At 39.4% G+C, this 27,153-nt stretch overlaps 3 protein-coding genes and 1 pseudogene across 5 annotated transcripts; 3 read left to right on the forward strand and 1 right to left on the reverse strand.

The window, feature by feature from the left end:
- Positions 1-2,535: 2,535 nt before the first annotated feature.
- On the reverse strand, positions 2,536-5,654 carry LOC122105785 (annotated as a pseudogene).
- On the forward strand, positions 3,849-14,437 carry Ssbp1 (single stranded DNA binding protein 1). Of its 3 annotated transcripts, none has more exons than XM_042677181.1 (7): positions 3,849-3,859; positions 6,193-6,254; positions 7,338-7,398; positions 8,367-8,507; positions 8,700-8,787; positions 10,817-10,905; positions 14,287-14,437. In XM_042677181.1, the coding sequence occupies exons 2-7, from the start codon at positions 6,231-6,233 to the stop codon at positions 14,328-14,330; spliced, it is 447 nt and encodes a 148-aa protein (XP_042533115.1). In that variant the 5' UTR covers positions 3,849-3,859; positions 6,193-6,230; the 3' UTR covers positions 14,331-14,437. The 3 variants fall into 3 exon arrangements, with proteins under 3 accessions (XP_042533115.1, XP_042533113.1, XP_042533114.1); XM_042677179.1 differs by lacking the exon at positions 3,849-3,859 and adding an exon at positions 5,553-5,642 and having other exon boundaries at positions 6,188-6,254; XM_042677180.1 differs by lacking the exon at positions 3,849-3,859 and adding an exon at positions 5,584-5,604 and having other exon boundaries at positions 6,188-6,254.
- A 5,148-nt stretch (positions 14,438-19,585) lies between these two features.
- On the forward strand, positions 19,586-20,536 carry Tas2r3 (taste 2 receptor member 3). The gene has a single exon (XM_042677078.1). The coding sequence runs from the start codon at positions 19,586-19,588 to the stop codon at positions 20,534-20,536; it is 951 nt and encodes a 316-aa protein (XP_042533012.1).
- A 1,429-nt stretch (positions 20,537-21,965) lies between these two features.
- On the forward strand, positions 21,966-22,889 carry Tas2r4 (taste 2 receptor member 4). Its single transcript, XM_042677079.1, has one exon. It carries the CDS (start codon positions 21,966-21,968, stop codon positions 22,854-22,856), a length of 891 nt encoding a protein of 296 aa, XP_042533013.1. The 3' UTR covers positions 22,857-22,889.
- The last annotated feature ends 4,264 nt before the right edge of the window (positions 22,890-27,153 follow it).

Genomic DNA, 27,153 nt, shown 5'->3' on the forward strand with positions numbered 1-27,153 from the left:
TAAGATGACTACTAAGGTATAAAATGAAAGCTCTGAGGTAGAGGGTTGGAGGGAAGTTGGAATCTTTGGCTTCATTTGTCTTAACCCACTTGTGGCTGGTTCAGATTGCCTTTGATTTTCTGGATGTCACCAATTTTTCTTGGTTTTAGCAGAATTTGGCCTTGTTTCCTGTGATGTTAGCATATTTTACCCAAACTGTTTTCTGTCTATATTTTAAAAGGAACAGAATATTTATAAATAAAGTTTTTTTTAAATCTCCCCCAAAGTCAGTTATGGGTAAAACACTCGTCTCTAATATTCAACAAAACACGAGAAATTTATGTTGGAAAATGTTCTCGGAGTGGGTAAGAGAATTCAGTAGGTTATTTGTGATAGGTCTTAGTGGTAATACCCAAGTTCACAGGTACAAAAGCTAGTAATGGTCAGGTGTAACTACAAAATGATATTGGCCATAAAGGTATTTGGTAACTTCTCTTTGAGTAATTCTAATGATGATAACCTGGTAATGATTAATGGCTTTTCTGCTGCCTGATTTTCTTCTTTTCTAGAAGCTAAGTTTTTTTTGGGTTTAATTAATAATGCTCATTCCATTTTCTGTTGACCTTGGATTAACAATATTTCCCATGCAATTAAATGCATTCAGTTCTTTCTGTATACAACTGTCATTCTAATTTACCATTCTTTTATTTGTTGTTGTTGTTTTTTGTTTTGTTTTGTGGGCGCTCATACTGAGTCTTGAATTTAGGGCTTGGGTACTGTCCTTTAGCTTTTACACTCAAGGCTGGAACTCCATCATGTGAGCCATAGCTCCACTTCTGGCTCTTTGGTAGTTAACTGAAGATAAGACACTGAAGATAGCCATTCCTGCCCTGGCTGGCTTTGAACTTCTATCCTCAGATCTCAGCCTCGTGAGTAGCTAGGTTTACAGTCATGAGCTGCTGATGCCTGATTATTCGGGTTTCACAATGGGATTGGTTGATCTTTTGTCACTTTCCTGTGAACATCATCCCCTTATCTTTTACACTATACAGTGAAAGCTTCATCCTGCCTTGTGGTTTAGAAGCAGGCACATTATTTCGTGTATGCCATATACAGGCCAGAAACTTTTTGGTTAAATGTGTCTTCTCAGTTGTACAACACTAGAGGAGCTATATCCCTTTCTCCATTGTGTTGCTCAGAGACCAGCTTCACAGCTGAACGGACTGGTGCCAGATTCCTGGGGCCTCTCCCCTCTCTCCACTTGGTGACATGGTAGCAGTACATCATCCAAATAACCTATAGTTGCACAGATAGTATGGAGTATGAGAGAAACTGAGTCTCATTGGGATTGATTTATCACTTCTGCTTCACTTGGACATTTCCCCTCCATTGAATAAGGTCTGCTTTTGTAACTCAACAACCACAATTAGGTCATCAGGCTGGCGACATTAAAAGAACTGAATTTAAGTACTTTGTGAAGTAAATATATTGCTTTTCTATAGATGTCCTCATGATTATAAAGTATTGCTAAACATATTTTGAACTACTTTAAAATATGTTCTAGTAATCAGTTTAGGTAGAAGTGCTGTAATTTTCCAGCAGCTGTTATAAGACTTAAGGAAAATTGATTTAAAAGCAAAGTGAGAACTTGATTAAAATTTTTCTTGTGTTTCCTAAACACAAACCTGGACCTTGACCCTCAATTGCCAAGACATAATGGTGAGAAATAATATTGTGTTTGGTTGGTCTAAGTTCTAATACGTGAATGCACTCAAGGGCACATTTATCTCAAGCCATACAAAGATAAGTGCTGAAAGGCAAATATCAACTTTCTAGTCTGAACAGGCCCTTTTAATCTCTAGAAGAGCTGTAATTTCAACCGGAATAACATAAAAATTGTCAGGCTGATACGTTTAAGAAAATAGCCATCATAACTACTAAGTATTGCTAAAATTGCTTTTGAACCACCTTAAAATAACACCAGTTTAGGGAAAAGTACTGTAATTTCTCAAGTTATTATGAGACTTTAGGAAAACTGATTCAAAAGCAAAGTGAGTACTTGATTAAAATTTCCAAAATGCTTTTACAGTAACAAAAGTGTCCAAAGCTCTTTATGATAAAGCATTGCTACCACCAGTCTCTGCCACTGGATGTCCATACCTGAAACTTTTGATTTAGGGGGAAATAAAGGCAGGGCCCAGGGTAACTTTGCATCTCTGAGTATATACAATACATACTTGTCTTTCTCACTGAACTATGCACATGATTAAAGTTCTGAATTCACCTATCAGTATAGAGAGTAACACTGATTAAGGCCACAATGTTCTCACCACGCACCATTTTGAAATCCTTTTCTGGGACCAGAAATGAACTACAGAAAGTCTAGTTATGTCAAATCTCATGCGTATGAACATATATATATATATGTATATATGGTATGAAAAGGTTTGTGGGATTTCCCCATCAAAATGCAAATGGTAGGTTTAAAGCTGTATCTTTGTTTTTAGCAGTTTTTGTGGTTTATTTAAGAACAAATGAAAGATGTATGTGAACCACCTATTTGTTGTCTTCACTGCACAACCTGGCATTGGGAATGGTGACTCTGCTGGACAGCTGGGATGCTCTTTCCACAATGGCTGTTTCTTGGAGGAAAGACTGAGCGTCTCAGCACAGTAACACCTGTTACACATGAGTGGCACTTGCAGCTCCTGGACGTGGTGGGCCAGGGCTTCCCAGAAGCCACTGGGCAGCATGAGCTTTGTTTCCCTGTTGCTCCCATAATCAGTGTTAGGCATCATGATCTGGCCTTTGAATCTTCTCTGCATGCTGTTGCCCCTGGCTTTCCATAATGCTTGACCTTTACATACTGACTGGTGCAGATGAACACCTTCGTCCTCTTTTTTACGATGCTGGACTTCAACAGAGGTCTGAGGGCAGCGGTGGTGCCCAGCAGGAGATGGCGGTCCTCTTGGCAGGCAGCACCAAGGAAGAGGATGAAGTATTTCTAATACAAAAAATGCACTGGAGCCATCCTTCCAGTTTAGTGACATTTTTGATTTTTCAAATTTTAAGTCTATTTGAGTATCCTCCAAGACTTTTCCTATTTTTCTTGCTGTTGTTGTGCTCTAGCCTGTGACTTGGGTCTTTCTAAAGCCTGTTCTTGTTTTTAAACCCACTGTGAACTAGATATTCAAATAAGTTCTCTGTACTTAGGAACCTGGAGTCAATTGGAGAAAGGCATCTATAGGACCTTTACTGTTATATTACAAAGACAGACTGAGTGCAAAAACAATGAAAGGGAGAAAAGAGAAAGGGATAATTAGTAGAGAAATTTGAAAGTGTGAGCAGGATATTTCAAATCCCAAAGAGCATTAGAACAAATCAAGCCTGAAGTGTCTGTTACATCACTAACATTGTTACATTGGGAAGGATCAATTCCAAAATGATGGTATTCACTGGAAGAACCAGTTCTTTCATGACAGACATTACATGCATATTAAAAAAATTCAAGTTTTAACATGGTTTTCTTTGTAAAAGAAGAGGAGGTAGTAACTTTAAACCTTCCTCAGCCAAAAGTATACATTTCTGTCAAAGAAAAAGCAAAGATAAATCAATATTTTCCAGTCAGATGTTATTTATAAGGTTATATGTTTGTTCAAGATTGTGCTTTCAATTTGTGTGGTATTTTTGCCACTTAGAAAAACCAACCTCTCCCACATTCTGCAAATAGAAAAAGGGAGACATTACTGGGATAATAAAGGAAGAACATATATGGATGTGGTTGTAGGTAATTTGTTAGACTATTTTAAGGTTATCCCAAAGTTCAGGACTGTCAGTGTTTTACACAAGCTGAAGTGGGTAAATTGTCTTTAGAGGAAAGGTGAATTTTTTTCTTTTGACTCAATTAGACAAGTGGAAGTAGGACTTTTAAAGCAGGAAGAGGGCATTGCAAGTTGTAACATGGTGGAATGTAGAATTATTAATTCATACTTATGTGTGGGCTGAAGGTAGTAAAAAACTGTTTTCAGAAACTCAGTTTTGTAAAGGTGGATATATATGGAGGTAAACATTTACAAATATATAAACTAGTGAGCCAGATCTTCACAATCAGGTAATGGTCTAAGTTGGGAGCCAGGTTAAATAGTTCAGATTTTTTAAATGACATGAATGAACTCAAGGAGACAATTTTCTGTGTAATGTGATAGAGAGGGTCTCTTCATTATCTATACAATGTCAGCCAGTAGACCAGGAGCTGAAGAATAGAGAGCCTCAGCCCAACTCTGCAGGATTCAATCCTGCAATCTGTGGGACTCCATATATATTTCCCACCAGGTCCAGGATTAGGGAAAAGTAAATTTAAAATTTCAGCAATCAAGCTGGGCTCTGGTGGTTCATGCCTGTAATCCTAGCTACTCGGGAGGCTGAGATCTGAGGATCACGGTTCAAAGCCAGCCTGGGCAGAAAAGTCCATGAGACTCTGATCTCCAATAAAACCACTAGAAAACCAGAAGTGGTGCTGTGGCTCAAGAGGTAGAGTGCTCGCTTTGAGCTGAAGAGCGCAGGGACAGCGCCCAGGCCTAGAGTTCAAGTCCCATGACCGACAAAGACAAAACAAAACAAAATTCAACTATCAAAATAACAGTTAATGAACGATTTTTAAAATTGTAAGAGAGCTGGAGGCATGACTCAAGTGGTAGAGTGCTTACCTAGCAAGCATAAGTCCCTTAAATGAGAGAGACCTATGATGATCAAAATATCAAAATTTATTAAAGACAAAATCAAACTGAAGTTAAACAAAATTATTTAAAATTATCACTTGGTCAAGAAAAACTGTCAGACTTAAAATGAAACATGCCAAAAAATAAAAAGATTAGACTTCGAAAATATTAGTTCACTTCCATCAAGGGCAGAAAGGTAAAATTATAATCCTATTTTGGTGGTTTGAATCAAACAAACTTAGGACAATATTGTGTCTTCATATGTCTATTTTGGAAATTTGTAAAATTTATTCAACTATTAATAAGGTTTCTGAGCCCCCCCCCCCCCATAAAACCATGCACACAAAGATTCACACTCCTACTCATACCTCAGGCCCCAGGATGGTTGGGTCGCGTATTTAATTAAAGGTTGAATATTGTGTTCTTCACGATTTTTGCATTAATTTGGACATTTAAAACAGTGCATTGAAACATTATCTTGATTGCCTGTTTTTGGGCGCGCTTTAAGTTTTGTGGCCTGAGCACATTATCCTTCAGATTTTTTATTTTCAATGGTTTTAGGTGGCCTGGAAGTGTGGTTTTCCCCACCCTCCCATCCTCCAGCAATGGAACTTTTTTCCTACGTTTCACCTTGTCCCTCTGCATCCTCATTACTTTCAGTGCGATCCTGAAATCGGCCGGACTCACCACCAGGCGGCGGTGATCCACCCTCTCCGCCAGGGATGCAGTACCCGGAACTCTCAAGTTGGGGGCTTTAGCTCCGCCGTGCCGGCCGGCAGCCTTTCTGCGGCGCACGCACGCAGAACTTCCTGTTTCGCCTCTTCCGGTGCGCCTCTTTTCAATCGGCTCTGTGCGCCGGAAGTGACGCAATAACCGGGGCCGGTCCTGTCTGGCGCACTTGGAGGAGGTTTGTCGGCCTCGCGTACCTCCGTGCGAGGGTCCAAGGTGCTGGCGCATGGCCGCTCGGCCTTCCCACCTGCGCGGGCCCAGGCCCTCCCACCCTCCTTTTCGTGGCTGGGCGGGAAAGTTACTGTTTGGGGAAGGGCAGGAGGCTGGGGTCGGGAGCCCGCCGCCTCCTCAGCCTTCACAGGTGGATTGCTGTAGGAGTACCGGGTTTCAGATTTAAGAGCCTTACTGACAGTAATGTTTATCGAGTCCTTATCTGTGTGTTCTGAACGAATGCAGGAGTTCAGGACGTGACAGTAATGAGCAAGTTGTACAAAAATCCTTTCAAGGAGCTTGCGTTCCATTGAAATGGGGGAGGACAGGGCGTGGGAAGAGGGGGAGAAAGAGTTAAATGGGACCCGAAAGACACAAAATGTTGGGGGAGGAGGCCAGGAAGGGGATCCCGATGAAACGAGCCAAGGATATTGATGAGTTTGATGCCAGTTGGGCGTGCAGAAAATCTCAGTGTAAGTTAGGTATTTAGGACTAGTTGTGAGGTTGCTGTAAATTGTAGTTTTTAATTTATCCCTCTCCCTTCCCTTCAGGCAAGTCCTAACTATCAGATTGTAAGAAAAGAAAATAGAAACCATGTTTCGAAGACCTGTGCTACAGGTTAGTTACTTTTCTATGTTTATGCTGAGCTTCATTATCAGCTATAGTGATCAGATTTTCTTAGGCAGCATTTGGCTGCAGGCGCAAAAGGCCTTTGAGCCTACTTACTCATTGTTTTGTGGGTACTTATTTGAGGGGCTTGCTAAAGCAAATATTCTAAAATACGTTTACAAGCCGGGATGCTGGAGGCTCATGCCTGTAATCTTAACTATTTAGGAGGCTTGAGATCTGAGGATAGCTCTTTGAATACAGCTCAGGCAGCAAGGTATGTGGAGACTCTTATGTGGTTCAAGTAGTAGAATACCAGACTTGAGAAGGGAAAAAACCAGCCCCAGTACCAGTGTGTACACACACACACACACACACACACACACACACACACACACACACACACAATATTCACATTTATAATGGGAATCTCTACAGTTGAAAACTTGTGAAACTTGCATTTATATGAGCTAGTGAGTATTTAATGCATTTGATGATTTGAGGACTTTGAATCATTGTTTATCACTTTATTTATATGTTTGTTGTGAAAATACCGTTCAGTGGGGTTATAATTACATGGGCAAGATAATGAGTACATTTCTTATCAAGCATTGTTGCCTCCTCCTTTGTTTCCCCTTCCCATCCCTTCCCATCTCCCCCCCCCAAAGTGTTTATCACTTTAAAAATAAGGTATTGTGGTTCCTTTATTGACCATCTATCTTTCTTTGTTACTAAATGTTCCCCTTGCATCTTCCTACACTGTGGAGAGTAGCTCAAGTCTCAGCATCACCATAAATTCACAAGTCATGACTTATTACTTATTTCCTATAGGATCTTGAGCAGGTTGCTCTCTCTGAGTCTCTCTTAGGTCCAAAGTAGGGATTGGGCTGTGGATATGGTTCAAGCAGTAGAGTACCTACCTAGCAAGTACAAGGCCCTGGGTTCAAATGGCAGTACCACTATATATATATATATATATATATATATGCTATTATATATGTTATTTATGTATTTAATTTTACTTGCAGTTATTTGGCAGTAAATACCTTTTACTGATGTCTATGTGACTTATATAGCCTTTTTTCCTCTTTCCAGGTGCTTCGTCAGTTTGTGAGACATGAGTCTGAAATAGCTACCAGTTTAGTTCTGGAAAGATGTAAGTACATATTTTCTAAGTTTCTATTTTTTCTATTTTCTAAGTTTACAGTGTTATTTATAATACTGTGCTAATATTCTTAAAAATAGAGAAGAGATGGGCTGAATTTAACTGTTACGCATCATGCCTCTGGCCCATGCATTTACTCCTCAGATATTGCCCATTAGACTGTGGTCACCTAATGTCAGCTTCATGTTCAGCCAGAGATTACTTGCTCACTGTTGTGAATGAATTTCCTCAAGTGATATTTGGTTATCTGTATCTTGTATGGTTATGTTGGACAGAAATACAGTTTTTTGTAGTAAAGATTTAAGTCTCAGATTTGTGCTTTTAGCTCCACAGTTGCTTTAAAAAGTTACCTTGAAGAAGAATTTAAGATAAAGAATTTGTTTTGTGGGGTGGTGTTCTCTGTTTTCTCCATATTAACCTATTTTTCCCCCTCTCAGGCTTCTTTTATTTGCTCCTTTAACTTATTTGCTGCTCTTCTATAACTTGTTTTGCTTATATGAGAATAGAGTTGAAGTAATATTTGTAGCAGCTTCTTTTCTGTATATTTCTATCTCAAGTTTGTAGATTTAATAGTCAGCTTTGGCAGCTATAGGGAATTTCCATAGTGAATAAATCAGCTGACTTAGATTTCTCAGTTCTGAAAACTAGACATCCAAGATTAGGGTGCCAGCATGGTGGGCTCTTGGTGAAGATTCTTCCTGTCTGGTACATATTGCCTTCTCTGTTTTCACTTGCTGGAGAGAGAAAGCTCTGGTCCCTTCCTCTTCAAATATGGAAACTAATCTCATCATAGAGGCTTCACCCTCAAAACTTCATCTAAACCTAATTATCTATCTGTGGTCTACCTCCCATGCTGTCAGATTGGGGTAAGATAGTCAAGAAGCAAATTTTGAGAGGGACATAAACATTTGGTCTGTAGTAAGTACACAATTTTGTTTTATCTCCATATTACATTTCAGCTCTGAATCGTGTGCAGTTACTTGGGCGAGTGGGTCAGGACCCTGTCCTGAGACAGGTGGAAGGAAAAAATCCAGTCACAATATTTTCTCTAGCAACAAATGAAATGTGGCGATCAGGGGAAAGTGAAGCATACCAAATGGGTGAGTATAAAAGCCTTCCATGATATATTGTCAATTACCTAAGTAGAGATAAGCTACTTTTAGAGTTTGTCTTATTTCATTTTGTAATTTTTTATGGAACCTATGAGTTTGGTTTTGCTGAGTGTTTTGTCCATTGGGTATTCATTTTGTCTACTGGCGTTTATAATCACATTTCCTATACCCATGATTTAGGCGATGTCAATCAAAAGACAACATGGCACAGAATATCAGTGTTCCGACCTGGCCTTAGAGATGTGGCATATCAGTATGTGAAAAAGGGGTAAGTTAAAGAAGGAAGGGTCTTTTGGATTAAATGTATACAGTGTTTTCATGGCAAGAAACATGTTACTCTTCCTTTGCCCCTGATTAATTATATTTAGAGGTACCTGTTAGGTATAATAGCACATACCTGTATCCCCAGCACTCGGAAGACTGAGGCTGGAGGATTGTGTGTTCAAAGCCTGTCTGGGCTGCTACGACATTGTGAGATCATAGTCCCCTGCTTCCCTCATACGAAGCACAAAATAAAACAATAAAAGAAGTACTTATTACTACCTTAATACCAAGTACATGGAATATCGCTGTGACTATCTCAAACTGAAAGTTTAAATCATGGCTTTAAAATTTAGAGCCCACAAGGTATATATATATAGTCAGAAGTAGATTAGGCCAGAGAGAAGCTGAAGTGTATTAAAGGCCTCTGTTAACAGCTGCTTTTAGGACGTTCTAAGCCTATGTGACCAGGGATTCTAAGGGTAGCATCTGGTCACTTGGTGTATACATGATGCCCATGGTAGAGAATCTGAAGTCTGCACTCCAATGTATGAGAATATTCTCAGCAATTATTTGATAGTTGAGAATTTTCTGTAGGCTTAGTATTTTCCTTTTGTAACTATTGGATTATGTAGTATTCTTTCCAGACTCTTAGAAGAACAAAAGGGTGTGTTTAATAGCAGCCTTACAAGTTAATGTGCTTAGAAATAAAGTTTTCTAGAAGACAAATATACTTTGTGAAAAATAATTTCAGCCATGATTAAAATTTCTATTTCAGTAGCTGTAGTTTTTCTTTCCGTTTGTCTCCACTGTCCTTTACGTATGTGTATATGTGGTGTATATATACATACACACACGTAGGGCATGTCAAGGAAAAGCTCAGCATACAATTCCACCTTCCTGAGGAATAATGTTTTCTTTTGTATCTCATTAATTCATTAGTGTGTTGTCTTTCTGTTGTGGTCATTTTCCACCCTTCTAAATCATAGCCAGATGTAGTGCCTCACACCTGTAGTTCTAGCTACTTCAGGCTGGGATCAGGACAGTCACAGTATGAGGCCAACCGGGGTAAAAATTTAGGAGACCCTATCTCAGCCAACAAAGAGCTGGGCATAGTGGGACATGCCCACCATCCCAGCCATGTGTTAAGTGTAAATAGGATCACAGTGTAGGCCTGTCCAGGCATAAAGACAAGACCCTATCCCCCAAGTAACTAAAGCAAAGAAGGCTGGTGGTATGGTTTGGAGTAGAGCATCTGCCCAGCAAGCACAAGCCCCTCCCTGAGTTCAAAACTCCAGTACCATCAAAAAATAAAAAAAATAAAAAGTGTAAATGTCATTTAGTTCTGCCTCATTAACTGAGTCTATTATAAGCAGAAAACGCTGTGTGGATATGAATTAGCCCCTGGAGAATAAGGTTACAAACCGTACTGTTTATCTGTAAGGGAGTTCAAGCAAAGTTTTAGGAAAATGACACATTGGAAATAGAGTTGCAAAGGTGCTGCTGTTTGATATTCTGTGATAGTCGTAGATCATCTTAAAATTTTTTTGCTGAAGGGTAATAGGTTTCTGTATGTAGTGGGGTGGGAAGGGGAAAGGGGATACTGAGGACCAAGTCCAGAAACCTGAGGCTTGCTGAATGCTTGGCAAATACTCTTCTATATACTTGCACTATATCTCCAGTCCTTTTTTTGAAATGTAACTTTTGACACAGGGTCTCTTAAGTTATCCAAGCCAGCCTTGACTGTGATCCTCCTGCTCAGCCTCAGTCATTGGGATTACAGGCATGTACCACCATGCTTTGTTAACTAGATGTGTCAAATCTGTTTTCACATTGTGTTTCAGTATTCATAACTTTGAACTTGGAGAAATAATAACATAAAAGATTAAAGTATAATAGTATTTCATCAGAGAAATGATAACATAAAAGATTCAAGTGTAATTGTATTTCATCCATAGAGTACTCTCATCATCACCCTGATCTGATTCTTGCAAAGCATGTTAGAATTGCCAGACTAAAAACTTTATTTATATCAGGTCTCGAATTTATGTGGAAGGGAAAGTAGACTATGGTGAATACATGGATAAAAATAATGTGAGACGACAAGCAACAACAATCATTGCTGGTAAGAAGCTCGTGACAGCTGTTCCCTCCCTTCCTCCCTCCTTCCCTCCCTTCCTCCCTTCCTCCTTTCCTTAGGATTACAAGATTTTGGCAGCTCACCAGAAAGTCTTTCAGTCTTTTTTCTGCTGATACTTTCTGCCTTTATCTATACCTTTTGGAAGTTGTCTCTGTATTCACAGTTGTGATTCAAAAGTAACTTCTTGGTGAAGTATAGCATGAATTGTTCATGGAAGTATTTATTGTTGAGCATTAGAAAGTCTTAATCACTGTTTTTTTTTTTTTTGCTTTTTTTGTGCCAATACTGAGGCTTGAACTCAGAACCTCTGGGTGCTGTTTCTTACCTTACCTGCTTGAGGCTGATACTACCACTTGAACCACAACTCCACTTCTGGAATTTCCTTTTTAATGGTTAATTGGAGATAAAAGTCTTGCAGATTTTCTTTCACAGACTGGCTTTGAACTGTGATCCTCACATATTAGCCTAGCCAAGTAGCTAGGATTGTAGGTATAGCCACTGTCTCTTGGCTTTCATCTTTTTTTTTTTTTTTTTAATTTTTTTAAGAACATGGCTTAAATATGTGCCAAGACATATTAATGTGAGTGCCACTAGAAATTTAGGTAGATTTATCCAGAATCTTTTTGGAACCTAATATGGTTAATTTCTATTTGAAACTTTTACTGTTCTTTTTAAACTACAGAAGAACATAGAAAGATAGATGCATAAAACTTGAAAAAAATTAGCAAAGATAATATCTCTATAGAAAAGCACTCAAACTTTTGAAAAATTTTGAAGGTCTTTGAAACTGTATAACTCTTTGGACACCTTTAAGTTGATACTAAATTTTTTTGATATAAAATTACTGAGTTGGGCTGGGAATGTGGCTTAGTGGTAGAGTGCTTGCCTAGCATGCATGAAGCCCTGGGTTCAATTACTCAGTGCCACATAAACAGAAAAAGCTCGAAGTGGTGCTGTGGCTCAAGTGGTAGAGTGCTAGTCTTGAGCCAGAGAAGCTCAGGGACAGTGCCTAGGCCCTCAGTTCAAGCCCCAGGACCAGCAAAATAAAATAAAATTACTGAGTTATGCTTGGATTAATGGAATCTAAGAACTATTAACAATTTGATCCCTACCATCTTACTAAAAAAAGAAAACATATAAACAAACTTGTTGTCATGAGAAATTTCACATGGTTCCTTTTTTTTTTAAACTTGTTTTTCCATTTCCATGCCTATAATCCCAGTTCTCAGGAGGCTGAGGCCGATTCCTGCCAAGCATGGGCAAAGTTAGTAAGACTGCTTCAAAACCAGACAAACAAAAAACAAAATTAGAAAGAAAGCCCCAAAGGGCCTGTAGCTTAAGTAGTTGAGTGCCTGTAGACCCTGGCTTTATCCCTGAATAGTGACTTAAAAAAAAAAAATCCAAAAGCCAAAATAATAAAAGTATTTTAATGTATATTTATTTTTATTTTTAGTTTTTTTGGGTCTGGTCGTAGAGCCTGAACTCTGGGCCTGGGCGCTGTCCCTCAGCTCTTCAGCTCAAGGCTAGCGCTCTACCACTTGAGCCACAGCGCCACTTCTGGCTTTTTTCTTTTTGCTTATGTGGTGCTGAGGAATCGAACCCAGGGCCTCATGCATGCAAGGCAAGCACTCTACCACTGAGCCACCTTCCCAGCCCCTTAATATATTTTAGTTCTAATATAACACTGAATAATTAAGACTCTTCTATTTGTAACAAAAACATACAGCTAGACATTGCTTAGGGATTTGGTTCCAGATACCCCATTTACACCCAAACTAGGGAATGTTCAAGTTCCTTATATGAAATGGTGTATATATAACTTACGTACATCCTTTCATGCACTTTAAGTAAGTCATCTCTAGATTACGGCACATAATGCAAGTAATGTGTAAATTGATATACTGCATTGTTTGAGGAGTAATGACAAAAAAAGATTTGCCTATTCAGTCTCAATGTGCAGATTTTCCTTTTGTCTTACTCTGCTCTGGAGCTCATGACTTAGCTACAGTACATACTGGCCAATTGATGATTCTAAGCAGTAAGCATGCATTTTCCTTTGGTGTAATGATTTTGAAAACCAATGTAGCTGTTTACCTACTCATTTATGTCCCTTTGTACCACATGTGTAGACAGACAGAATTGTTTGAATTGTTTGGTTGTTATAAACCAAACTAAAAAGCACTTCAGATTTTCTGTTTTTTGCTTTATCTCATCACCACTTTTTACTAACATGGTTGATTGGCTGCATGTTTATGACTGATAGTGAAACTGAGTAGACCTTCAGTGACATTTAAATGGAAAAAATTTTAATTTTTAATTTGCTTGATCTGTTTTATAGACCATGATTTCATTGCCCAGGTATCCTGCTTAAAAATAATCACCAGTAGATGTCACTGTTCTCTTACACAGTGATTTGAGTTCCGGTCTCTTCAAGAAGATTTAGGTTATGAAGTTAGGAACAAATGTTAAGTTATTACATAATCATTTTGTTTTTAATTTTTTTTAAAGTTATGCTGGAGTTTTAGAGTTATGCAGGAAAAGCCTTTTCTTTGCTTACCTTTAGCTAACTCCCTTCAGAATAGCATTTTCAGAGTACTATCTAAGGGTTTTAGTAAAAAAATGTATGCTCTATAGTATTTATTGTAAAGATTTCCACCAAAATGAATGTATAAAATATCTAAAATATCATTGTCTTAAAATTTCAAAGCAAATATTTTTCCATGAGCTTTTTTTTTGCCAGTCCTGGGGCCTGGACACTGTCCCTGAGCTTCTTTTGTTCAAGGGTGGTACTCTACCACGTGAGCCCCAGCTCCACTTGTGGCTTTTTCTGTTTATGTGGCACTAATTGAACCCAGGGCTTCATGCATGCTAGTCAAGCACTCTACCACTACGCCACATTCCCAGCATCCCCCTCCCCCCATAAGCTTGTTCACAAGGTCATGTGTGGACTCCTTTCCTAGTAGAAATAAATTCTTTGGGTGGGATGTGTTAGATGTGCTGCCTGGCTTCTTGACAGAGCCATAAATTGAAGCAGCTTATTTTTTCAAACATCATTGGAAGGTCTGTTGAGTTTTAGTATCTGTCAAGCATCCAAACTTGTGTCCAGTTCTCTTAAAAGAAGTTGTTGCTGGGGAAGGTTTTCAGTAAAGACAGGACATGGCTCAGCTCTTCTAGCAAAGTCTGAACAATTGAACAACCAACCGAAGCCCAGCCTTTAGCTCCAGTTTATGCCTAGTTTCTATGCTTCTCTTGAATGTAGCCAAAGTTACTTAATATTTTAAAAATTTGTAGTCGCATTAGATGATAGTATTAAATGAAATGGAGAAAAGTTCTGAAAATAATATTTACACTTTGACTTCTTTACAGATAACATTATATTTCTGAGTGACCAGACAAGAGAAAAGTCATAGAATGTATGATTCTTCGTTGGCTGATGTTTGGTACTGTCTCATTTCCAAATCATGTGTAGTCTTTATAGTTTCTAAGAACAATGATTAAAAATGCTCTTTCAGATAAAGTGAGTGATATTTTTCCTGATACTTCCTCTCTTGGTATTATGGTATAAACCTTGGTAGAGTCTTTTGATTGTGGTATTTCCAGGTTCATCTATCTGTATTTTTTTGTGTGTTTTTGTGCCTGTACTGGCCTTGAACTTAGGACCTTGTGATCTTTCTGGGCTTTTTTGCTCAGGTCTGGCATTATGTATTTGAACTTAGGACCTTGTGATCTTGCTGGGTTTTTTTGCTTATGGCTGTCACTGATACTACCCACTTGAGCTATGCCTCACTTCTGGCATTTTATTGGTTAATTGGAAATAACAGTCCCTCAGATTTGTCTACGTAGGCTAACTTGGAACCCCAGTTGTCAGATCACAGCCTCCTATGTAGCTAGCAGTATAAGCATGAGCCATCAGCATCCAGAAGGCCCTTTAAAAATTACATAGATAGACTTCTGTCATGATAGTGATTCAGTTGTTCAGTATTTATTGAGCATTAGTGTATGTTAGACATTTACCCCACAGTTGCAAATACTGATTTTTTTTTTAACCTTTTGTTCTATAGAACTGAAGGCAAGCACTAACTCTGTATCAGCACCTTCACAAGTGCTTGGCACAAAGGAGTCACTCAGTAAACACTGACAAGTGAATGATCCCATTGGATTATTGAGCTTTAGTATGGTGGTTAGTACCCAACCTCAACCGCTTCAAGACTTACCTACTTTGTTCATGTTTTTTGGTTTTGAATTGTTTGTTCCTAGTATTTGTGAGACGTGGTTTATCAGTAGGAAAGACTTGTCATATAGCTAGAGATGAAATAGCTCATCTTCAGATGCTCTACTTCTGTTATCTTTATCGTTCTACAAAGTTCCTTTTGGAACTCCCTGTCAGAGATTGTTTGGGTGTGTGTGGATGCAGGTGAGTATTAAACCCACAGCCTTGAAGATCTCATCTCAGCAACATCATACATAGTTTTCCATTGAGCTATAAGCCCAGCTGAAAGATCCTCCTAAATGCCTTTCACATTGCCTCTCCAAAGAGCCTCTGAATTTCTTTCTTCCACGTTGTTTCTGGTTGTACACATCCACATACATATACACACAATTACATATATACATTCAATTTCATTGTAAGACTCAGGAACTTATAGAATGCTAATGATTTACCAATAAAGATGGTATAAAACTGGCTTTTCAGTGTGTCTTTGTTTTTAAAGTCTATAAATCCTCTCTAGGTTTGCCTGAATCTTCTAGAAGGTGGCTGCTTCTAAGTAGGTGGTATTGTTCACATGCTACAAATCCCGCTTTCTGTCTATGTTCTTCTGTCCCTGGCTTCATCTCCAGACCAGCTTGTGAGTTTGTTCCCTTTTGCCTGCTGTATGGTGCTAACTGTACCTTAGGTCACGATAATCTCTGAACAGGTTCAAAATACACATGCTGTCCTCTGGGCCCTTGACCTTTGTAAGTATTTTCTGCACACGTGAACAGCTCTTTTGTACTTACAACGTAGTTCATTTGAGGAAAGATAGAAGTGTTTTTTAATGCTTGGTCCAAGTGCTTGAACTTTGGGTCTTCACACTTTTCTTGGCTTTACTTGCTTATGGTTGGCACTCTACCACTAAAGATCCACATCTTTAGCCCGAGGTGGAGTTTTTAAAATTTTTATCTAGTCTTTGCCCAGGAATAGTATAAATTAGTTTCTTTTATCAGCCATCTTTTTTTCCTGCAGCTTAGGCTAATAATCAGCATCTTAATATCTATTATAGGTATTACGTCTTTCCTCAGCAATACACCTTTTATACTCCTTAACATATGAGATGTTATGCAGACTAGTATTCTTTTTTAAACAGAGTGATAAATGTGTTGTCCAGAAAAACCACCTGGCATAGGAAGATCTCAGTTAAATAATTCTCATGACTAATTTCTGAGTCCAAAATGCAGAGGCAGATTAGCAAGTGCATCCTGCATGTGCAGGAATGTAGTCTTGAGGGTGCTGTGGGACATGGGGCCCTTGTCCCAGCCTCCATCCTACATGTGCAGGAATGTTGCAATAAGACAGGCAGTAACGTTTTCAGTCAGGCTGTCTTCTGCTTATCTATTGATTCTGCTGGCCCAGTGGCCCCAAACCAGTCACGCTTACTAGTAAACTGCCTTCCTCACCCAGGTTCCTATCAGTTGAGAACCTTTCTGCTATTCCCAGGCTAGTTCCAGTTTGAAGCACTCTTGTGGAATCTAAGAGTCTTTAGGTGAATGCTAATACAAATTTTGGAGGTATTTTCCTTTTAGATGATATCAAGGCATAAACTTGCAGAAAATTGCTCCACAGCTTTAAGTTTTGGGGCTTGTCGAATAAGTATGACCTACAAAAGTGAGGAGAAAAGTGTCAAACAGCATTTGTGATGCTACCCTGTTTTTGAAAAAGTGGTTAAAATTTAGGGGGAAACATCAAATGTGATTATTTTTGGATAGTGTATTACATGTAGATTTCCTTATTTATGCCAGCATGTAATAGTACGAATATGTGTGCTGTCCTGAGTACAACATTTTGTAGAAAATCTTTTGTTTTGTTTTTTTCCCCAGTCATTTTGGTTTATGGCATCTTATACTTGTATATGTCATTCACCACTTGTGCATTCCAGAGTAACCATCCTGTATGAGATCCACTGTTTGCTGCCAGTACAGTTCTCAAAGTCATCCATTTCTTACAAGTCATTGGATGATTAGTTCAAAGGCATCCCAAAACACCCAACACATTTTTCTCTAGCCATTTGGGAAATAAAGTATTTGTTTTGTGAAGATTACTTTTTATTGCCATCTGGGTTTCAGTCTAACCTTTATAACTCAGGAAAAATTAATGCAGCCTTCCCTTTGTTTCCCGAAGATCATGTAATTCTTAGAGGCAAGCTTGTCTTTTACTCAAATTATCCATTTGGCTCCATGTAGCTCAGCAACAGTGTAGTATTTTACAAATGTTTGTTCAGCTAGATTAACATGAAAATGAGGGCAGGATCATTTTGCTTATTTTCTTTCAGCATTTGCATTCCATACTGTGAAGACTGATGATACGAAGCACAAGAAAATCACTAGGAATTTAGTCATAATCCCCAGAGTCAATGAGTCAGAGAGAAAACCTCTAAAGTGGTAACAATCATAGTGAGGATGGTATTTCTAAAAGCTTATGATGTGTCAGGCATATGGCTGAGACATTATATTTGGCTAAGAGCCATTTATATTTAGCTGAGATACTACATATGCTCTACGACATTACATTTAGCTATTGTCTTAAGAAGAAAACACTGTATCATTTCACAGGTAAAGTCCAGAAATAGGTTAAATGACTTGTCAGAGTCACAAGTTCAGGCATGTGGTGTTTGCATTTAGCTTCTGCTCCCTGCGTGTTTCTGTTGCACACATTGTAGTGGCCTTGGACGGCCCATCCTCCCACCGCTAAGCTGGAGAGTGTCCTATGAGAGGTGTTTGGAGCAATCTAGATGGTGAGTAAATAATAGGACTTTTTGAGAAAAGTGTTGGGAGTGGAAAAGTGTCTCTTACTGTATCTGGTTCTCAACCTGATCATCCGTAGGAAAATAAGTCATTTCCTTTACCTGAGTATTTTAATATGCACTTTCTTTTTTCTAGTTAGTAACTTGAGCGTGTCCATTTTATTGTTTACTTATTATGAGCTGAAATTGTCAACGTTTTGGGAATTTTTGAGGTTTAAAAGAAGGAGAATTTTGTCAGGCATCAAGGGACATTTGTCTTTTTGCAGCCCACAGTTCTACCCACTAGCACAGGGGGAACTTTAGGCTGTCAGTGTCATACATCTGCACTGTTGAAGCATCTCATTTTGGTTTTTCATGAATATTATCAGACTATTGAAAAGCACTAAAAGGAGATGAGCCATATTGATGTTATTTTTTGTTCATTAGAAGCAAATTACAAAGGCTGTCAATTTCCCCAAACTGATGTTACAAGTCAAAAGAATTTCAAGTCAATTTGCAGAAGTCCTTAGGAAAACTCAAGCTGATTCTAAAGGTACACTGATAAAGCAAAGGTCTCAGAACAGTGGACAAGGCTTTTATTTTCTTGATAAAGTTATTTTGGTAAAATATACTACTAATGCAGGAAAAACAAATACAGGCATTTAAACTAACCATGGCATGTGGAGCAATATATGTTGAAAGTGGCACCATAGATTATTAGGCAAAGGATAGATTATTCAACAAATGATGTCAAGAAAATTTGTCATCTACATGGAACAAAACTGAAATTGAATCTTACACCTTAGGCAAAAATAAATTCTTACTGACTTAAAGATTTATTTGCCAAGAGCAAACTAAACAGAAGAATGTAGTGGGTTAATTGTTTTGTAATTTGAGGATAGGAAATTGAAAACTTCCATTCTAATACAGGACCAGTAGTACCAAGCTTTAATTTATGTACCTAAACCCAGAGTGATGCATAGTGCCTCACTGAGGAGTTCTGACATTGCTTTATTTCTGTGTATGTCTCTACGTCCTCCTCCAAGAGGGATAAGATTTTTCATCCTTTTTAGTGGTTTTTGTACCACTCACCTTTCTGTTCTGGATGACTCCCACCTCTTCTCCCCTCCCCTCCATGCCCCTCCCTTCCTCTCCTCACCTTTCTTTTCCTCTGCTCACCTGTCCTTTCCTTCCTCCTTCCCTCCTTTCTCCCTCCCTCCCTTCTCCCGCTGTTTCTCTCCCCTCTTTCAGATAGGTCTTACCATGTAGTCCATGCTGGCTGTGAACTCAGTTATGTTTACTACAGCCTCCCTAGTGCTTACACATAGGAGCTGCCATGCCCAGCTGCAACCCTATTCCCTTTGAAATTGAATCCAAGTCATCCATAATTTTTGTGACCCAGCTGTTTTCCTTCTCTGTATGACACTTTGCATTTTTGCAAAGAGCTGCTGAGCTGAAGATGATAGGTGGAAATGACAATCTATGTCATCTTTGAGAATAGACTAGCCTGAACGAGTCAGAGAAGATTCACTAAGCTATGCCGTCTAGTAAGCTAAATTAACCAGAAATTAGAGACTGGTAGAGTGAAGCAATGAGGTAGAGAGGGTAGTTGTCAGGAAAATTTAAAATGAGCAGAGATTCCATATATCAAGAGAAATAATAAAGATTAGTACTGCTTAACTGCTGACATGTTGGAATTTTCTGAGGGGATGTTCCTAGTTCTGCTTGTCATTCTGTTCATCCTTGGAAATCTAGGGAACGGGTTTCTCGGATTGGTCATTGGTAGCAGCTGGTTCAAGAACAAGAAAATCTCCTTGTATGACTTCATCATCACCAACCTGGCCATCGCCAGGATTGTTCTGCTGTGGATTATCTTTGTTGATGGTTTTTTAATGTTATTCTCTTATGAAACTCGACATTCAAGGACAGTAACGATAATTATTGATATTACTTGGACATTCACAAGCCAACTGACTGTTTGGCTTGCTACCTGTCTTGGTGTTCTCTACTGCCTGAAAATTGCCAACTTCTCTCACCCCACATTCCTCTGGCTTAAGTGGAGAGTTTCCAGAGTGGTTGTATGGATTTTATTGGGTGCACTGCTCTTATCCTGTGCAAGTACTATGTCTCTCATCAATGAATTTAAGATCTATAATGTCCTCAGTGGAACTGGTACCACAGGGAATGAAACTGAACACTTCAAAGAGAAGCAAAGTGAATATGATCTACTTCATGTCCTTGGGAATCTGTGGCACCTCCCTCCCTTCGTTGTCTCTCTGGTCTCTTTATTTCTGCTCCTTCTCTCCCTGGGGAGGCACAGGTGGAAGATGCAGCAAAATGGTATCAGCTCCAGAGACCAAAGCACAAAGGCCCACAAGAGGGCTATCATCATCCTCATCTCCTTCCTCTTAGTCCTCATGCTTTTCTTAGTTTCCTTTATAATTTTTTCGTTGAGTCGTTTCCTACCAGATGCTAAGTTGGCTGTCATGGTTGGTGAAGTCATTACAATGTTGTACCCTACTCTCCATTCATTTATTCTCATTCTGGGGAACCACAAGCTGAAGCAGACTCTTGTGGCAATGCTCCCATGTGAGTTTGGTTGTCTAAAGCCAGGATCTAAAGAACATGTTTCCCCATAGAGGAAGTCGGATGGAGCCTGGGAGTCCTTCAGCTTGGCTCAAGACTTCCGGGCTCTTCCTGGCCTTTGTCTCAAAGGATGTCTATACGTACTTCTTGTTTATTTTGATTTGCATTTTTGAATATAAATTTTCCACCCTGATTGGGTTAGATGTATTTGTACACTTCCAGGATTGCTCTTGTTATCACTCACCTGCTAGAGTAGATAAGAGATATCATACTCTAGCACTCAGTGCTTTCAATGTTTTTTTGTTCGGTAGTTGGTTGGTTGTGGGATTTGAACTCAGGGCCCGGGCACTGTCTCTGACCTTTTGTGCTAAAGGCTACCACTTTGAGCCACAGTTCTACTTCTGGTTTTATGGTGATTAATTGGAGATAAGAGTCTCAAGGACTTTCCTGCCCAGGCTGGCTTTGAACTTCAATCCTCAGATCTCAGCCTTCTGAATAGACAGGAAAACAGGTGTGAGCCACCAGCATGTGGCTCAGTGGTTTTCTATAATATCATCTACTAAGAAGATTGTTCCCTTTCTGACAAAGAAATTAGGCAATGACATAGTAGCTGTTTGACCCACAAACATAACTGGAGCATTATTGTGCATTTTGTACCAGAATATTCTTATTGACAGTTAAATGCTTAAGAGGAACTAGCCACATGAGATCTAACCATAGATTGAGATTTCTAAAAAAGAGTCATGAAAAGGCTGACTTTAAAATTCTAGTTAGAAACAAAACAAAAACAAGAACATAAGGTAGTGATTTATGTATGTGGCTAAGGCAAGAATGCAAAGCAATTATGAAATGATGAGATTATGAAAGGCAGGGGTCAGGTCCATGGACTTGATGATTAGACAACAGTAAATCACTGTAAGTAATGAGTCATAAACTGAAGGGATGACCTTGTCACTGGAGAAAATGGCCTCAGCATCAGCACATTATAGGCAAGAAGGCAGTTGAGATTTTAGGTATTCCATGGATGTATGAATGGAAGGCAGGTGGTAGGAGTGAGACTTGAGGATTCCCACCACATTCTGTGGTTTCTATGAAAAACAAAAACCAACTCTTTGAAACAGTGGCAGGAATAATGATGGACTAGAGCTCTGATTCAATCTAAAGTTCTTAGGACCAGCCATGACTCTAGCTCTACTGCTTTTGGAAGGGCAGATTCACAGGTGCATGTATGTATGTTTTAGTTAATTAAGCATTCCTAAGGAAAGAATAGAAATGAAGACATAGTAATTCAATCCTTGGAAGATTTGCATCTCAGTAAAAGCAGCTGGCTCTTACTCCAAAGGTGAACGGTTCATTTCCCATGCTGGCAAAATAAAGAGGACATAATCTGGGTTGGGTTCTGGTGCATACTAGTATATATTAGTATTTCTTCTGTCCCCATCATCAACCCCACCATAACTGCCAAATCCTCAGTGGAAAAAGATGTGGACAGCATGGCATATATCTTTTTTTTGTGCCTCATTTCTTAGTTTTGTAGGACTCCTTTTGAATCTTTTCATGACAGTTGTCATTTACAAGACTTGGGTCAAAACCCATAGACTCTCCTCTTCTGATAAGATCCTCTTCACCCTGGGCATCACCAGATGTCTCATGCTGGCATTGTTTATGCTGAACATTTTGTTCATCTTTTTAAATGCTGAAAGGTTAATCTCCTTTTCTAGAGTTTTATCATTGTGTTGGAAGTTTTTGGATGGTTGCAGTCTCTGGTTGGTGACCTTGCTCAACGGCTTGTACTGTGTGAAGATTACTAACTTCCGATGCTCACTGTTCCTTCTGCTGAAACGGAGTATCTCCACAAAGATCACCAGACTGCTACTCGGCTGTCTGCTGATATCTACTTTCACTACCCTCCTGTGCTTTGTGGTCAGACTGATACCATATTTTCCTGAATTTGTGACTAGGAGAAATGACACGTTCTTTGACATCAAGGAGGGCATCTTGACTTTTGCAGCCTCTTTTGCCTTGAGCTCATTATTCCAGTTTATCCTTAATGTGACTTTTGCCTCCTTGCTAATACATTCCTTGAGACGACATCTACAGAGGATGCAGAGAAACTCCACTAGCTTCTGGAATCCCCAAACTGATGCTCATGTAGGTGCCATGAAGCTGATGATCTATTTCCTCATCCTGTACATTCCATATTCAGTTGCTACCATGCTCCACCTCCCTTCTTACATAATGATGGATTTCAGTGTCAGAGCCATTTGTTCAATAATTTCTACTGTTTACATTCCAGGACATTCTATTCTAATCATTCTCACACATCTCAAACTGAAAACAAAAGCAAAGAAGATTCTTTGTTTCAAGAAATAGTGGAATTTCAATAGTAAATGGCTAGGTCACCTCATAGTTTTGGAGCTAGATTTTCTCTGTTAGCAGTTTTCCTAATAAACTGAGAAATTCATTTTGTGATTTCTTATCTGACATCTTGTGTCTTTAAATGCTGTATTTGAGTTAATTTTGTATTTGGGGGCTAATTTAAAATAAGCCACATTCTCTAAGGCATTTGGTTGACATGTTACTGATGTATTTTACATGATATTGTATTTCTGGATTATAGAAAGCATCACAATGCTCCATTAACTACTAATGTAGAATGAGATATTTTCCCCATATCAAGGTACATTTGTACATACAACTAGCTACATGTTTTAGTGCAGGAACCCTGAGTAAAGGGTCAGCAATAGGCAGGTGGTCATTGAGAAAGCACAACCAAGCAGCACAGAAAGGCAAGGAAAAAGAGAAAAGTTTCGAGAGAAAGAAAGGTAGGAAAAAAGGATTGAAATAGGTGTACATTGTAAGATGAGACAAACAGAAGTTACCAGTCTTTGCTGAGTGACAGCAACTGAGCTAGAAACACTGGCATTGAATTTCTAGGCTGGATTTGGAAAGGACAAAAGGGTCAGAATTGATACGTGGTGAGAAGTGATTAGTGTTGAAAAATAAATCCAGCAAGCTAGCCTAAGGACAAAAATAAGTTCTAAATGGTGAAATTAATCTCATCTGAGTGCAAATTTACCAAACATAGGCATTACTGTAAGATGCAGAATGCAGAGCAAAGTCAAGAGGAGCTATTGGACTAGTAATGGGAGTGTTTGACTTCTCTGTCTTCATTTGAGCACAGCAGAGTTCTTGAACAGATGTTATTTTGTGAGGCTGGAATAACAGGATGATGGCTTCAGAAAAACTTGTGTCTGAAGATGGAATGGTTTTGAAGATGGACAAGTTTTGAAATGGTAATTAAGGGTTAATTATGGATATAGCTAAAATAAGCTACATAAGCAATATTTACAGAATGCTTATGTAATATTTATACATATCTGAATAAATTATTTTTAAACAAATTATCTAACTTTCCTGTTCTGGCCACCAGAGTTTTGACTGCAATATTTAATAAATGTTATCCAAACCAATATTTTATAGAGAACAGGGTGACTTAGATCTAGTCTTTCCCTTACTTCAGTATAAACACTGCTGTCTGTTCACATGTTCAACTTGTAAACATGTTAAAATCATTACTGTCCCACCAGAATGTAAGATCCTTGGGAGCAGCAACTGTTCCCTTCACACTGTATCCTGGAAAAAGGGTCTGATACATGCTAGTTACTTAGTAATCAATTGAACTTTCCCCCTTGTAACATGAGGTTCCTTGCAGTCGCCTCTGCTTCCATGCGTGTTGGGTTTTATGGAATTAAGATAGGGTAGAAGTAGGGTTTCAGGAGCACTGCTGTAGGATCTCTAGACAGGTACACAAAGTTTACATGTCAGTGATGGCACATAGCTTATTCAGTGTGTTGGCCTCTACCAGTCTCTGGGAACCACAGGTGGTTAGGGTCCTTCTAGTGTGCCTGCTGGATGAAGTGACAGTCTGGTGGCAGCAGGGGCAGGGCATCTCTAGTGCAGAATGCACCTGTCAGTCTCTGCCGTCTGTGGAAGTGGAGCCAGTTCAGTGCCCTGGCTGCATTGTGGTTGGATTTGATTTCAAAATGACACCATGTAGGAACAGCCTGGGTGAGTTTTACCTCTGAAACCCTGAAACTATGTGCAGTCCTGAACAACTCCTCAACTGGGTTTGGGGCCTAGGAGTGCTTCGGGAGACAATGGTTATCTGTGGTACCAGCAAGGACTGATGAGGCCTCCTGTTTATCTTTTCTCTATCCTGAAGGGACTTTCTCATGTGCATACTGACCCAGACTGGAACAATGGGGCAGTTAATGATGGCATTTCGCTTCTTTCTTTACAAGCTCATCAAGAGTCCCTGTGTCCCACAATTCCTCCATTCCATCTGCACTGTATTCCAGAGTTCTCCCCAAATGTTCTAGCACAAGAGTTATTTGTAGTGGTTGTGTCTAATCAGCTATCTTGCTGGAATTTTCCTCCTGGTTATCTTTTTGTACAGATATCATAGGAGGAGGAAGCACAAAGCTTTGTTCCACCATGATGGATTCACAAGTTCCTCCTGGACATGGATTGAGTTGGCTAGCTCCTTTCCTATCACTTCCCTAGGTCCTCTCTTGGAGAGTAGCACTGCCTCCCACTCTGTAATGCAGCAAGCTACCTACACTTCCCTCCCTCCCTCCCCAGCTATCACCACGAAGCAGAGTTGTCAGAGAATTCTGTGGCAGGTGGTGGGTGCCCAGAGATAGACAACAGTTAAATGGCCTGACATTTTCAGTAAAATTTAATTTTGTCTTCTCTCTCATTTCTTTTTTGATTTTGAAACACAATATGAAGCTAATATGGAAAATAGGATAGAAATCAGAGCTGTTGCTCTCTAAGTGATGCAAAGCTCATTGTTTTCATAAACTTCGGGAGTCAAAGCTGGATTTTTATTTTGCATAGTGAAGTATCATTTCTGCAGATAATCAAACATCCTTTGCCAACACATTGGCATGTCTGCCTGAGGAGAGTAGGGAATAGCTATCATTTCAAAATGCTTTTAAACACTTGAATTTAAAAACTAGGACCAGGACATCAATTACTGGATATTTTCTAGGCAACATTTTTCTTAGTGAAATTAACTACGTGGCTGCCTCATTATGTGGTTTAGCTTTTCTTAACATCCTCAGTAGTCTGTGAAAATGCTATTTTTATCTTTCTGGAGGCTTTCTGTTCTCCTCTTTGGAGGCCAGACTTGCCCTTGTGGAGTTGGGTCAGTTGACTACTACAATCCATAGGGATCCCCATGATCTAGGCCAGAGTAGGCCAGGTGGGGAAAAGGGTGCACATATGGTCTTTATTGGAAAGTTGCCGAAGACGCACTGCTGTTGGACAAGTTCTCTGGTTTGTAGAAGATTTTGTCCTCTTCTCTCCTTTTCCACAGCCCACAGGCACAGTTTTAGGGTGTTGGGTCTTGGAGCTGCAGGCAGGTTGTGCAGGATGTGCCTTCCTTTGGAAGCATGGACTGTATATTGTTCACTGTTGGCCCATCATATATACTCTTTAAATATTTTCTGAAGGAATGGAAGTCTAGCGTAACAATCCCTGTGTTGTTTATTAGTAGAGCTACTGATATGCAGAAGGGGTAGTGGATTGCATAAAATTTGTAGAGTCCCAGGAAGTGCTGGGGTCAGGCTCTAGGCCTCCTTGCTCTTGGTGCAGAACTCTCCTCCACACTCATATTACCCTTGTCAGAAACCAGTGTTGCCTTCCTACTTTTTCCTAGTACAATTGCTCTTTCTCCACATTTCCTTACAGTTATTTCCAGATTTCTTTGAACACTGTATTAGCTTTCTATTTGCTAGTTAATAATACAAACCTAGCAGGCCAAGACACTACACATTTATTATTCCAGTTTCAGTGGATCAGAGTTTTGTTTTGTTTTTTTTTGGTCAGTGGGGCCTGAACTCTGGGCCTGGGCACTGTCCCTCAGCTCTTCAGCTCAAGGCTAGTGCTCTACCACTTGAGCCACAGCGCCACTTCTGGCTTGTTCTGCTTATGTGGTGCTGAGGAATCGAACCCAGGGCCTCATGCATGCAAGACAAGCACTCTACCACTGAGCCACCTTCCCAGCCCCTGGATCAGAGTTTTGAAATAGCTTCATCAGATCCTAGATTCAAAGTTTTCTGCAAGACACATCAAGAAAGGGGAAAAGGAAAGCCACTGATAATCTCTCTTTCTATACACACATATATATAGAGACTTTATATATATATACATACACACACATATATATGTATGTATATGTATAATAACCATTAGTAAGATCCTGCCTTGACAAATCAAGGTAGGTATAGGGAGTCTTCAAAGCTCAGGGTGGTTTTATATCCAAACTCCAAATAACAATGAAGCTCAGTCAGTACCTTTTCCCACTTTTTTCAGTGTTGGGGTTCAAATTTAAGTCCTTCGCTTTCTAGCAAGCACTCTATCACTGAGATAAATCCCCATACCTACCTTGATTTGTCAAGGCAGGGTTTTACTATGCAGACTAGGCTGACTTCAAACTTGGATCCTTCAGACTCTGACTCTCAAATGCTGATACTACAGGCATAGGCCACCATGTTCAGACCAGGCAACATCTTGATTGCTTACCCCTTACTGGGTAAACAATGCCTGTGTATTCCTGTGCTGTCATTCTGATGTGCTTTTATCCTACATCTACATCTCCAGA

This window comes from Dipodomys spectabilis, unplaced genomic scaffold (genome assembly GCF_019054845.1).
Source record: "Dipodomys spectabilis isolate Male_0828 unplaced genomic scaffold, ASM1905484v1 ptg000034l, whole genome shotgun sequence".
In the NCBI taxonomy this organism is placed as follows: domain Eukaryota; kingdom Metazoa; phylum Chordata; class Mammalia; order Rodentia; family Heteromyidae; genus Dipodomys; species Dipodomys spectabilis.

Bases quoted from the DNA above. Each gene is read 5' to 3' on its own strand.
- Ssbp1 (XM_042677181.1), top strand. From the start codon at position 6,231: ATGTTTCGAAGACCTGTGCTACAG. The intron at 7,399-8,366 runs GTAAGTACATAT...ATTACATTTCAG, and splicing joins CAGTTTAGTTCTGGAAAGAT to CTCTGAATCGTGTGCAGTTA. The intron at 8,788-10,816 runs GTAAGTTAAAGA...TATTTATATCAG, and splicing joins TATCAGTATGTGAAAAAGGG to GTCTCGAATTTATGTGGAAG.
- Tas2r4 (XM_042677079.1), top strand. From the start codon at position 21,966: ATGTGGACAGCATGGCATATATCTTTTTTTTGTGCCTCATTTCTTAGT.
- Tas2r3 (XM_042677078.1), top strand. From the start codon at position 19,586: ATGTTGGAATTTTCTGAGGGGATGTTCCTAGTTCTGCTTGTCATTCTG.